The sequence below is a fragment of the Fringilla coelebs genome, assembly GCF_963513975.1.
Source record: "Fringilla coelebs genome assembly, chromosome: 2".
Lineage (NCBI taxonomy): Eukaryota > Metazoa > Chordata > Aves > Passeriformes > Fringillidae > Fringilla > Fringilla coelebs.
The window spans coordinates 82,888,962-82,902,708 of record NC_140029.1 but is presented as its reverse complement, the minus strand read 5'-3'; the positions used below and the strand labels follow the sequence as shown (position 1 = coordinate 82,902,708).

General features: G+C 48.0%; 1 protein-coding gene across 1 annotated transcript in view; it reads right to left on the bottom strand.

Moving 5' to 3' along the window:
* Positions 1-1,067: 1,067 nt before the first annotated feature.
* ME3 (malic enzyme 3) overlaps positions 1,068-13,747 on the bottom strand; it is a 114,087-nt gene continuing 101,407 nt past the window's right edge. The window contains exons 8-14 of the mRNA XM_084226437.1: positions 7,281-7,378; positions 6,008-6,121; positions 5,235-5,340; positions 3,903-4,045; positions 2,694-2,867; positions 2,166-2,264; positions 1,068-1,350 (exon numbers count right to left, since the gene is read on the bottom strand). Of these exons, the coding sequence (XP_084082563.1) occupies positions 1,189-1,350; positions 2,166-2,264; positions 2,694-2,867; positions 3,903-4,045; positions 5,235-5,340; positions 6,008-6,121; positions 7,281-7,378 (896 nt within the window). The 3' untranslated portion in view covers positions 1,068-1,188. The remainder of the gene's footprint in view (positions 1,351-2,165; positions 2,265-2,693; positions 2,868-3,902; positions 4,046-5,234; positions 5,341-6,007; positions 6,122-7,280; positions 7,379-13,747) is intronic.

Below are 13,747 nucleotides of genomic sequence, written 5' to 3'. Positions count from 1 at the left end.
ACTGCTTAAGTACCTGGTAAAATGTGAGGTACCGCCGACAGGACCTTCTCTGCTGGAGGAAAGCTGCACATAGAAGTCCTCTGCAGCCCTCCAGTGGTTCCCTTTGAATCCTACACGGTGGGAACACAGGGTAGGGCAGGCATAGCCTTGCTCCCATAAAAGGCCCCACCCGACTTGCTGTGCTCCCCTAGCACACCTTCCCTTCATCCCCACCTTCCCTGCAGCCCCACCTTCCCTTCAGCCCCACCTTCCCTTCAGCCCCACCAGCACAGGGAGTGTGTGCTGGAAGAGTTGCCAGCAATCCCTGTGTTCTTTCCCAGTTATGCTCAGGGCACCCATCCTGCTGGGATAATATTTGGTGAGGCATGCCAATGTCACAAGGCTGGAGGAGACCTCCTTGGAACTCTGTGACATAGAGAGACTCCCAGAGGCGCCCTTGGCTGGTGGCAGTGCTTCCTTAACCGTGTCCATCAGGAGCTGTGATGCTTGTATGTGGTTTTGGGGGTGTCCTGCTCTCTGGCTTGGCCATCCCCTGTGTGTCCCTTCACTCTTGTTTTCTTGAAGGGCCACCTGATGGGAGGAGAGGAGAGGTTCTGGGAGAGGTTGTGGGAGGTTTGGCCACAGTGTGTGGCACGTGACAGTGCCAGGCTGTGTGACCCATGCACCAGTTTGGGTTGGTTGAGATTCCCCAACTTCAGGGACTTCAGAAGCAGAAAAGAGTAGTGCTTCCCAAGTGTGCAACTCTCCCAGGGCAATGCACACACTTCCCAATACATCCAGAGAGCTACAGGCAAAGCGTGGCTCTCCTGTGTGAGGGATGGCCATGTGCATTCGAGCTTCCTACGGGCACGCTCAGTAGCAATGGGATTCTGTGCTCCTGAGGTGGCACAGGCAGCTTATCCCAAGGCAGCTGAGAGCAGGCAGCATGTTAAGCAATCAGCAATCAGCAGTGATGACTGACTGGGATGGGCTGCAGCCGGTCTGTCTGTCCTTGGAGTACCCACTGCCCACCCTGGACTCATTTATTCCCTGCTGACATGCTCCCCCAGACAAAAATCAGTGGCAAGTAAAAAACAACTCGGATTAATTTACTTTTATCATTCTGCAAGCCTGGAGGTGCGTTATACCAGCAATGACATGGGCCACAGGAACTGATGGCAAAAATGAGAGAACAATTCTCGCAAAACATTATATGTCTTGGGTTTGCATGGCTGCTGGGGGCCACCTGTAATCATCAAAGACAAAAGAATCGTAGTCAGAGCTGTACATGAGCTGTCTCACAAAGGTTTCCTTGTCTGCTGGCTCGGGGTACAGAGAAGCGAGGCCATGCTTGTAGGCCCAGTCAGCAATCTGCAAAAAGATAAGCAAAATGAGCTGCTGAAACAATGCTGGCACATTATGAAGTTGAAACCAACTGCAGTTTGGCCCTGTCTGTGTTTCCCCTCTTTCCTCCTCTCAGATTTGTGCATGTTTTTGCTTTTTTCTCTTTGTGAGTCAGCTGCACTTCATCCTCACTTGGGTGAGGGAATGTAAGCTGCCTGCAAGCAGTGGCTGGTAAGAAAAGCACCTCCCTGCCCTGGCAGAATGGTTGGGGTGGGCAGGTGAAGAGGGAGAGCAGCCCTTTGGCCAGCTCTGCTCACACCTGTAAGCTCCTGGGCCGTGCTCTGCATCCATCAGGAGCTCTGAGCAGGCCAAGGAGATTCTCAGTGCGTGTCTCTGAATCACAGATCTGATGTATACAGGGCACCAAGCCCATAATTAGACAAGTCCAGATCTGGAATACTATTTATGTCCTGAGGTCCCTACCAAACACATGAGGAAAGGTTCCAAAATAGAAATTTGGAACCTAAAATCTTTTGGCAATTTGAGTCATGTTTGAATTTGACTCTAAACCTCATTTTTTGAAGTGCTGAAGACTCACAGCTTCAAGCAATAAAGCAGAGCTCTGTGAGCAGTGGGGCACCCAGAATCAGAATATATTTTTCATATCTGGGTTTTAATGATGGAAGAAATCAAAGCAGCAATTATGGCCAGAAGAATTCCCGAGAATGACTGCTTTAGACTTTAGAATAAATTGAATTTAAAAAACACAAATCAGAAATGATGCCAGGGCAATTCCTTCCCTTCTTACCATGAAAAGTGGAAATAAGAAAGGAAATACTCACTTTCACAGCAATTTTGAGAGACACTTCTCTGATGTTGTCCAAGGGGGGATAGAGTCTTCCTTCTGCAAGATGCTGCTCTGTCACCTGGGCAGCAATAGTCTAGAAAGAGGATGGTAGTTTTAGGGATGATTGCAAGCACATACCACATTCCCTCACATTACATGGTATGTGGCTGAAACTTCAGCAGCATCAGGGCTGGGACTAGTCCTGAGTGGGAACTTGTGACCCGTTCAAACACACTTGTGTACACATTTCATCACAGACTTCAGCCTGGGAACAGAGTGGGGCAGTGCTGTGTGAGGGCAGCAGGTGTGGAAAAGGAGAACCCTGTCATGGCTCCTGCACCTCTGCAGGTGTAATGGAAGCATGAGCTTCCCCTGAGCCAGGAGAAGGCTGCAGCTTTTTGCTGAGGCTGAGCCATTTCCCCTCCACACATTGTCCTGGGCCAGGCTCTTTAAAACACCTGAGGGAGATACGTGTGCCTCTTATAATCTTTTCTACAGTATCAGTTAAATGTCAGTTGGAAACCTCTGCTGTGATGAGGAAGATTTCATCGGAGATGTGCCGGACCCCGCTGGCAATGACTCCCAGAGCCACTCCGGGGAAGACGTAGGCGTTGTTTCCTTGGCCAGGGAAGAAGGTCTGTCCATTGGGCAGGGTTACCTTTGGGAACGGACTCCCACTTGCAAATATTCCCCGGCCCTGATCAAAGAGAGAGAAAAAAGCATTCAGGTTCAGAAGAGAAGTCTTAGATTTCTGCTGCTCATCATGACCTGTGCTCAGGGACACTGGTGACAAAGTTGCAGAGCCAGCAGAGGCATCTCAGTCAGCAGAGGCATCTCCACCAGAGTCACCTCCAGCTGACACTTTGGGAGGACCCACACCCCCAGAGCCAGAATCAGGGCCATGGAAAGGGCTACCAAGCACTGAGCATGTGTTTGTACTGCAAGTGCTCTGATCTTGCTCAGGAATCTTTCTACCTCTCTATCAACCATCTATGGAGTATGAAGAGACTCGTGGGATAAAGGTCTGGGGCTGTGTGATTGCTCTGGCCACAGGCAGGTGGTAGGGAAGGCAAAGGAAAGAGTGAGACAAGGGCTCCTCTCTCAAGCCAAGTCAATCCACGTGACTGTAATTCTTCAGTGACATTGGGTCTAAGTTGGGTGATTAAATAGTTACAGAAACAACTAGGTTGGCATAACACAGGGGACAGAAACCAGAGAGGATGGGACATCTCAGACACGTGGTGAAGGAGGTGAGCGCTTTCTTTAGAGGATCACAAAGTAGTTCAGGCTGGTAGGGACCCAAATTGTTGCTCACAGCAAGGTCAGGTGTGAAACCAGATCAGGTTGCTCAGGACTTTACTTTCTGCTCTTGGAAAACTTGCAAGGACAGAGACTGCATGAGCAACCTTGGCCCCGTCCCCTGCTCCACCTTCTCACCCTCCTCACAGCGTCAAAATCTTTCTTTACAGCCAGCTTGACTGTCTCTTATTTCAACTGATGCAGGCTGTTGCTTTGCCAGCATGCCCCGCTGTGGTGTCCTGGGTGAGGTACCAGGTGAGGGAGTACCCAGGTGAGGTGGTACCAGGGTGAGGCGGTACCAGGTGAGGCGGTACCAGGGTGAGGTGGTACCTGGGTGAGGTACCAGGGTGAGGCAGTACCTGGGTGAGGTGGTACCAGGTGAGGCGGTACCAGGGTGAGGTACCAGGTGAGGCGGTACCAGGTGGGGCGGTACCTGGGTGATGCGGTAGCACTGCTCCGCTGTGCACTCCGCTTTGCTCGTGGGGTTGCTCAGGGCGAACACGATGGGCCTCTCATTGAAGTCTGCCATGTCCTGCAGCAGCTTCTCAGTGAAAGCACCTGCAACAGCCGCCACACCTGGAACAGCAAGAGCAGAGTGAGGCGGTGCCGTCCTACTGTGCGACTTCAGAGCATCGCGCTGCTCCCCCTGGGACTGGTGAATGAACGGTGGGAGGGAAACAGCTTCATCTCTGGAGATGCAGGTGGCAATGTTACTTTCTCATATGACAGTGAGATTAAAAGCCTGTCTCAAAATAAAGCCCTTTGCTCCTCTAGGCAGAGTGGGAACCAGTGTTTTGGCCTCAGTCTCATAAGGTCTGAAGGTTGTGAGTTCAATCCCCACATGGGGCACCACTTATTGCCAGTTGGGGGCTGTGCACAAATCACAAACAGGATGGGACCGCTAGGAACGTGCCTTGTGCTGTTTTATTTTGCAGCATCAGTCTCATTACATGGTTATGACAATGGGAAGATGCCATCAGTTCACATCTCAGGCAGCAGACCAAGAATTTATTGTTACAACTTACTTTATAAGTTTTTTGATCAATCATACAATGCAAAAGCATATTGACAGTGATTCTATCCAACGACTATAAGCACATGTACCTTTGGTTAAAACAATGCTTGCTGATTTCAAATACAATACCTGCTTGTACACCTTAAAACACAATGCACAGAGCTCCGTTATTAAGCTTAGAACTTCCTAATATCTCACTAAATAAACTTTTCTGCAGCTTAGGGAGCTATTCTAGACAAGCATTAATACACAGACCATTGTTCTATCTGTCCTTACTTTTCTACTTCTTACATAATATTTCTGCTGACCAATCTTATGGCTACTGCTTAGCTCTGATCACAGTTCTGCTATCTCTGAGGCCTGCCTTTTGCAGCTTTCCCAAAACTCTCTCATTGTATGGATTCCCACAGGCCTGACTGCAGCACTCTGACTCCCAAAGACCTTCCTGAGGTGCCTGTTGTTATTCTCATCCTGCCCAGCCTGACAGGGCCAAGTTTGTTGCTTGAGAGCCCCAGATCCTGCCTCCCCCAGCACCTCCCTCTACAGCTCTGTCTGAAAGAATTCCTACAGCTCCAAAACTACAGCCCCATAGTTAACACAAAAAGGACATGGAGAACTCAACTGACAAAATGGGGGTGAAAAAAGCTCATTTTGTTTTGACTAGGAGAACAAAAGGAGACTCTGGAGGAAAGACAGAAACTTTCCTAAGAATTGAATTGACATGACAAGGTCATATTAAATGAACTCCACCTATAACTGCTGTAGGCTTCACTTTCTGCACAACCTCTTCCAGTGTATCCACACTGGGGTGGTCCTGGGCAAACATTTCTTTCTCGTGGTTCAGGTGGCTCCTGCCCTGTGAGGAAAAAGGAATCAAACTTTGGTCTGTTGGCAAAAGGTGGACACATAATATAGTAACTCATCTACACCTCCTTTTGTCTCTCAGCTCTCTACTTAAAGGAGATTCCACATAGCAGGACCTCAGCATCAGCCAGTCAGGCATCAAGCAGTTGGTGTAATGTCACACTGGGCTGGCCTCTGCTCCTCTCACCCACCAAAGTACAACGTGGAGTGTGGAGGAAGGACCTGCCTCCCATTCACTTGTACATAAAGCACAAGTCTCCTCCAGTCTGAGGAGGGACAAGGGCAGAGGCCCTGGGGACACAGGGAGTGCAGAATGGAGCTGGACCAGGCTGGGTCACCAAGCAGGGCAGAATTTTTCTGTGATAATGTCCCATATGATGTGCAAGACTGTCAGCATTGCTTGAGGCCATGGCCAGCAGGGTATCCTTAAACTTTAGAGACCCAGCCTGAAGCGTTGCCTTTAGGGCAGCCAGTGCTGCTGGCACACTTGTCACCGTGAGACCGCCTCTGAAAGCAGGAGTGTCAGCAATGCTGACACCAATAAAACTGCAGCCTTTACTTCAGGGCTGAGCAGGGGTCCAAGGTATCTGCCTGTTCTGGCCTCTCTAGCTGGCAATAGATGGCAGGTGAGTGGAGCTCAGCTCTGGAGACAAATTCACCTTCACAATCAGTCCCTTGGAGTCCACCATCCAAATTTTTTTGAGGGCATCTTCTCGTGAAACTCCTTCCTTTTCCATGGCCATGAGTATGAGATGACCTATGCCCATTGCAGCCTGGAACACAGTATATAAACACTTCACTGGGATATTGTCATCTTTTGGGGGAAGATTTTAAATGACAGGTGGGTTGAGTCATCCCCCAGCACTGCATGAAGCAGGGAGACTTTCTGTTGCACAGTGCCAAGGCATGGGGCAGATTTTAGCTTTGTAGGTGCTGCCATAAATCAAAACCCTCACAATCATTCAGCAGAGCAGGTTGCAGGTGAGGCTGAAGAAGCAGAGATGGTACCTTGACAAGCAGGGGCTGTCTCCATAATTTAAACCAGCTGCTGCAGGGGAGGAAAGGAGGCAGACACTTAAAAAATGCTGGTGGCAATGCCGGTACAGAGGAACTCAAAGCCAAGTGGGACTGCTGCTTCTGAAATACAGCCATGAGGAAAGTCTTCTCCCATTCCTGCTTGGGAAAGCAGCCCTGGACATTCTGTGTTTGTGGTCCTATAGCCATGCCCCTTCTGCCCAGATGGGGACTAACAAGGCAGGAGGGGCTCTGTGCCACAGAGAAGGAGACCAGCACAGACATATCTGCCAGCAGGGGTGGAGAGACAGAGAGCAATCTTTTGTCTCAGTGAGGGGTAGACAAGTAATAACAGGAGGATAAGAGCTGAGACAGGTCCTGGACAGCACCTTTAGTCCATGGACCAGGCTTTGGAGGGTTCTTCTTCTTCCTCTGTCTTTGAGCAAGATGCCATACAGTCAACGTGGCTTCTGCCATGGAGCACTATGACTGACTCCAGATAGGAAGGTTGTGTTCTTACAGTTCTTTGAGTCTGAGTCCTTTGGACTCTGCTGCTAAAGAAATTCTGGTTTACCCTAGACATCAGCCCTGAGAACTCAAACCACCCTTCTTCATATTCCTGCCTCATAAAGAACTTCCCTAAAGGTACTTAAAGCCCCACTGACACATGGGCAGCCTCACAGTATCCATGGAGTCTGCCCAGGACTCATGGGCCAAAAAATCACTGACAGACTGTTGGTAACTTCCACACAGCAGCAAGATCCACCTGTAGGGCCAAATCCTGCCCATTGACGAGGAACCTGCTTCTGTGCTTCAGCCTCATGAAGCCAAGGCTTGCAGGAAGTTTCACAGTTGATTTTTCTCTCTCTAAATTTGAAGATGGAGCATATTAAGGTACAAGCTCAGGAAGATTCCTACCTCTCCAGCTCCCTGGAAAACAAACTTCTGGTCAGAGAGTTTGTTCTTTGTGATCCTTAAGGCTGCAATGAGGCCAGCGACTGCAACAGATGCTGTGCCTGAAAGAGAGAAACACTATGAGGTGGACATCCTGGCAAATGCACTGTCTACCCTACAGATACACTGCCAGAAACCTTGTGGTAGGAATCATTCTCTTAGATTCTGTCACTGAAGGATCAGAGTGCTTTCCCTATGCTGAAATATAAACATTCAAATTCTCCTGCAAGGCTGGAGAACACAAATTTTCCTCCATGTAGAGTCAAAGGGACGCCAAACCCTAGAATGTCAGAAGAAGTTAATACCTGACTTGCAAGGGTTTAGGATGCACCTGACTTCTCTAAGGTCACATAAGACCCCTGTAGCAGAGAGGTGGTTTGAACTTGGGTCTCCTTGCCAAAAATTCCTCTGTGATTATGGAATCACCATCCTCTTCTCCTATTTACCTTCACAGCTCAGCATCACCATTGTTTTTACCTTAACACCCTGACTCACAGCCATCACATCCTGCTGCTAAACATTAAGGAGGCATTGAGAACAGGAGTTGGTCCCAGATTAGAGAGGAACAATGCAGTAAATGGAGCAGAGTCCTGCTGTTACAGCCACTGTGATATCTACAGATTGCCATGCATTAAGGGGGTGCAAATGTCCAGAATGAATAACCTGCCTTTACCCCACATAACTCACACATAAATCACATGCAACATTCATCCAATGTCCTGTCCCAGGTAAAGAAATATGGTGGAAATAAATAAGGCACAAGCCAATAAGGATTCAGGCACAGCTAGTATTTCACCAGCTGGGCAAGCTGGATGCAACATTAAAGGGGACCTGGGAGTGAAGGTGGATGTTTAATCACAGAATATGGAAAGTTGGAAGGGACCCATAAGGATCACAAAGTCAATTAGTATTCTTCCTTAGCATTTGAAAGAATGTCAGTTTGGATATGCCCTAGTTTCAATCTGTTCCCAGCTCTAGTGCTGTTCTCTCCATGCTCATCTTTAGAAGCTTTGTGAGGAATCAGGGAGACCTGATAGCAACGAGTAACGAGTCTTGTGGGGGTGGTCATGGCTGGGGCAGGCAGTGATCACTTTTAGGCTAATACACCTGATTTCAGCAAATTTCCAGCATTTCCTATTTTGCTGCCCATGTAATCAGCCAGTGGTTCAGGGTTTTAAGTAGCCAGTGCTTCACTGAAGTTCCCTGCAGGGACCCTAGGGCCTGGGGTGCTGCAAGGTATCAGGAACAGTCTGGTTGAGAAACAGCAGCTCCTGAGCAGACATGAGCATGAGCAGTGACACCAGCAGATGGAGCTGCCTCATCTCTGAAGGACCCACAAAACAAATTCAGCTTCACCTGCTCCTCTTTAGTGCAAAAGCCACAGACAAGCTAGGAATCTGCTGGTATATAACTGGGGAACGATTCACACTCTTTTGATTTCCTAGCAAGCAGGAAATATAGTGGAAGCACAAGTATTCTGTCAAAGAAGTACTTTTATTGACATGACTTATCTTGTTTAGGGAATCAATATACACTACTCTGACAAAGAAAATCTTTATAGGCCAGACCAGAAGTATTTGTCAGTACAATGTGAAACATTTTGTGACTATAAGTCAGATGAATTTAGTTTGCCTAAAGCTAATAATTAGCCTCTCTTAAGAGTGATTCTGGTTTGGCAGAGGTGACAGCAGCCACACTTCTGCAACAGATGTGGTGTCCACTGGCACAGTGGTACAGAATAGCAGCATCACTTCACAGAACCACAGAGTGGTTTGGGTTGGAAGGGACCTCAAAACCCATCTAGTTCCAACTCCCCTGACACAAGCAGAGACAGCTTCCACTAGATCAGGTTGTTCCAAGCCCCATCCAACCTGTCCTTGAACACTTCCAGGGATGAGGCATCCATGACTTCAGGAAGGCACGGCAAGCATTCATGCCTTAAACACGAAACAGACTGGGCTGATGGTTGATAACTTTGTATGCTTCTTTCTTGCAGTGAATCACTTGAGACACTTGCTTCAGCACCAAGGATGAATTCCCTTCATCAGCTCAGAAAAGTTTTTACCATTACATTTCCAGACCCAGACCATCTGAGCTCAGTCAGTTTAAAAGGGAGTTGATGGGGAGGGAACCATTGAGCACCTTGTTGCTTCAGTATTAACATGTCACACAACTGAAGGAAGTGTACAAAGGATTTCCTCTTGCTCCTCCTGCACTACATCTCTGCCTTTTAATGCTCTCTTTAGAGTACTGTATTTGCCTGGTGAAATTCCACTGGACTGGGAAAATTACAGAGGAAGATAATGAACATCCATGAAATTTAAAAGAACAATGGATAATTGACTAATTTTGTGTTTTATGGGTGTCACATAACCAGCCCATGCTCATTCTCTGAGGATGAGTCTATAATCAGCAGGATGGGACTCCTCTAAACAAATGTGTATGATCTTGCTTATGCTAAAGCAGCCACCTGAACTGGGTCAAATGAAGTACACCCTAGAAGAGTCACTACTACTACTACTAATGTTTTTTAGAGAGACAAGGTAACTGGAATACATGTCAACACTTACATGTTGCAGACATCTAATGTGTGCAGGAAGAGATTCCACTCTGTAAGTCTAAGCTGCAAAGAAATGGGAAGAGACCAGGGCCCCCCAGTTGTCAGCAAAGCCAAGCTTGTGACATGCAGTAGAGTATGAACATACACTCAAACATGTTCACACACTATCTCCACGGTTTACTTTGCACAGAAATCCCCAAATCCTGTTGGCTGGGAGTGGGGAACTGATCAAAGTTAAAAAACCAGAAGTGAAATCATTACAGTGTGATGGTGTAAGTGTCAGGTCATAGCATTAGCAGTGATAGATGCCTGGAAAGTATTGAAAAGAGTGAAATGTAACTGGAGAAATATCTTGTTTCTCTTGGTCCTGACCCAGGCAAAACTGCTTTATACCCTTCGATTGTCAAGAAGTCTGATGGGACAAATGCTGGTATTTGCAAACCCATTTAAGTGGGAAATGCTCTCAAGAGATTTCAACAGAGGGAGGTACTTGAGGTACTTTTTTAAGGTGTCACTAGCAGGAATTTGACAAGTGGTGTGTATGGAAAGAAAGGAGGCAGACTCAGTCTGCAGAGCAGAGACCTGTGGGACTGGGTGTGCCATTACTCATCCCCTGCACTTGTACTGCAGCTTTGACTAACAGCAGGGCTCTGTTCAGCTCTGCCACTCCTAATCCTCCTCTCTTGTTCCAATGTGTTTCTAATCCCTCCAGTCTCCCAAATTGCATCTCACCCCCATTACTCAAGTAATAAAGTTACTGTACCTTGGACTTAGCTCAATATTTATCTTTTATAATTACAATTTCTGAGCACAGAACAACAGAGTATCTCTGTGGAGAGGGGTTCACAGCTGGTTCATGTAAAGAACTGGCTAATCATTGTGCTTCAGTTCTAAAAGAATCACAAAGTCAGACTGGGGCAGGGAACTCCTCAGCATGGCAAGAAAAAACCAGCCATCCTTCAACACGTTGGTCTATCTGTTTTCCGAAGAGAATGAGTGCTGTTATTGCAGATAACTCCTTTCCTAAGCAATTAGCAAGAGCCAGCTTGGCTGGTCTGTATCTGAGGTGAGATATGGAGGCATACAGAGAGAAGAAAGGAAAGTTCTTGAAAACCATCCTGTCTATCCAAGACTTAGAGTGAGTGCTAAACTTGATATCACAAAATAGCAAGCAGACCTCGGGACCTCTCTGGGAAGTCCACAGCAACAGAACCAGTACAAAAAAGAGGCATTTAGAATTAAGGCACAATCAGGAACATGGAATCTCTTCAGGAATCAATTTCTGACACTCAAGCACATTCAGAATATTTAAAACATTAAGGAAAACCCTGTGGGGTTGATGTTCTACTTGTGCTACTGCAAGTGAGAACAAGCCCCAGTAGGTGTCAGTGGAGGTACACTGGAGCATAACCTGAGAAAGGATCTGCTTCCCAGCATCGCATAGGAAAGGCTGCAGCAGAGAGGATCCCATTCCCGGGGACCTGACCCTTCCTCAGAGTGGGGAGAGGGGGTATAGGGGCGAGCAGCTCTGCACGTGGAGTTACAGGAAGCACTGCACGAGTCTCCGGGGAAAGCGCTGCCCAGTGCCGAGGTCAAGGCTGTGCCGTGGCTGCCAGCAGCCAGTGGCTAAGCAGGGAACACGGGAAAGCATGGACCATGGCGGTGCCTGGGCGCAGGAGTTCTCTCATGCTGATGGCTGGCACTGCCCTGTCACCTGTCCTGGAGGGCTGACTGAGCTGAGCTGAGCTGAGCTGAGCTGAGCATCACCACCATGCTGAGTCCTTCCAACAGCAGCAGCAATGGCAACGTGCAGTCACACCACTGCCTGTTTCTTCACAAAACACCTGTGCAAGTGATTCTTCCTTCTCCACAGTACACTGGTGGAAAAGATGACCAAATTCAGCCTGATCTTTTATTTTTTACTCTTGACCTGCCTGCTTACACTTCGCCCTGTCAAAACCATGCCAATATGAGGGCCCGGGGAACAGCAAACTCTAGTTTAACAGCTCCAGCAAAGGGCAGCCAAGGAAATATATCTAAATTTATGGATGAGGAGGAAGCCTAGGGCTTTTCCAAATTCTGGTTCACATTAACTCCCTGCAGCAGTTCCGCCCATTGCTGGAAAGCAGAGTGGAGCTTGTCTAGATCTACTCCAAGTGCTTACTCAAAAGTCAAAACAACAAAGCTGGAGCAAAAAACTGCCACAGTGTTTGCAGCTCAAGGTCTTCCCCTCCATGGCTGTGGGCTAGTGTTACCCTTCCCCCAGAGGGCCTCTGTAAGACATTAAGAAAATAAACTTAAAAATGGTGCAGAGTTAGTCAACAAGAAGAGCAGTAGAATGCAGAGCATTGATGCACAGGGATGTAACTTGCTCTCTGAAGGGCGACCCAGAATTGTTGGTGGCATAGAGAAGTGCTGCCTGACAGTGGAGAAGCCTAATGAGGCCATCTCTAGGTTCCTGCTTTTAATCCTCCCACTGTAAAGTGCTTGGACTATACTGTGTATAACCTTAATGATGGGTTCTGACCATGGCAACAGTGCCTTCCCTCCTGCCTGTAGGGTGCCAGCCTGCACCCGCTGTGCCCATGCAGCCCAAGCCCCCTGGTGCACCCACACGGGCAGAGCCTGTCAGGCAGCTGCATTCTGCAAGAAAGCATCCCCATCCCAGCACTGGGGACTGCTGCACACCCACAAGCTGAACCAGGTCAGAGCACAGCCCTTTCTTCTGTTCCTTTTGCCTCCTTAGCCTGGACTAAAAGGATGACAGACAGCTTAACACAGAGGTGACCTGTGCCGTTCTTCGCTGCAGAGGAGGACTTGGCAGTGGCATCCAGTGAATGAGATAAACAGCAAACAAGAAAAGCAGGAAAAGAAAGGGAAACAAATGCCACAATTCCCAAAAGTTACAGAAGATGAGGGTCTGATCTTTAGAGTGCTGCACAGATAAGCCCAAGAAACTGAGGCCCATTTACAGCCTGGAGTCCACACTGTCCTGACCTGCCTTGCGAAGCAGTCGGTGTGTGAATTCGACACAAACCCAGGAGCTGGCCCTTACAGCCTCTTCTGTTGCGGAGCACAGCAGGTCCAGAGGGACTGTTAATAGTGAATATCAACAGGACTGAGAACACCTCCACATCTATCTCCAGGCTGGGTAAATCCCCAGGGAAAGCGTGCTGCTCAGGAGCTGCCTGGCAAGACATTGCCTGCTTTGTTCCACACTACGGTACTATCCCGCGCTCCCTTCCTATTGTGCTTCCCCCTCCTTAGCTTCCTGTGATAATTACCGATGCATTTGCCACGCCAGCTGAAACAACAAAGTAAGATACTGTACCATTTTAATCTGCTGAAATTAGTTACTGCTGAGCCAAGAACTCTCACTTTGCCTGCTTCTCACAGCACATGGAAACGTGCCTGTGAAACAGGACTCGTTTGCACATGATTGATTTCCAGCTTGCCCAAGTGTTTGAAGCTGCTCAGATTTGTGACACTGGAGTCAGCCTGTTCCCAGCCTCAGCTGAGATCTGGAGCACTGTTGCTTCAGGCCAGGCACTACTTCCTGAAGTGTCTTGGGAAGGTTATGGAAAGGTTATCTGCTGGGATAATGAGAAAAGGTGGTTGGTGGGTCAAGAGATATTTTGAGGATAATCAGCAGTCACACATCCTACAACCAAGGGGAATCATTGCTGTAATGACTTGGAAAAGACTCAGAGGTGTTCTGTGAAAGGAGGGACCCTGAGCATTGCCCACAAACTACCTTAGAGAACAGGCTTTATGCTTTTGTGCACTGTTCTCTTTGCCCTACCTGTATGTGTGAAAAACTTTTGCATTACACGATCCAACAAAATTAATGTCTTCATTAAAGATTTCTTCA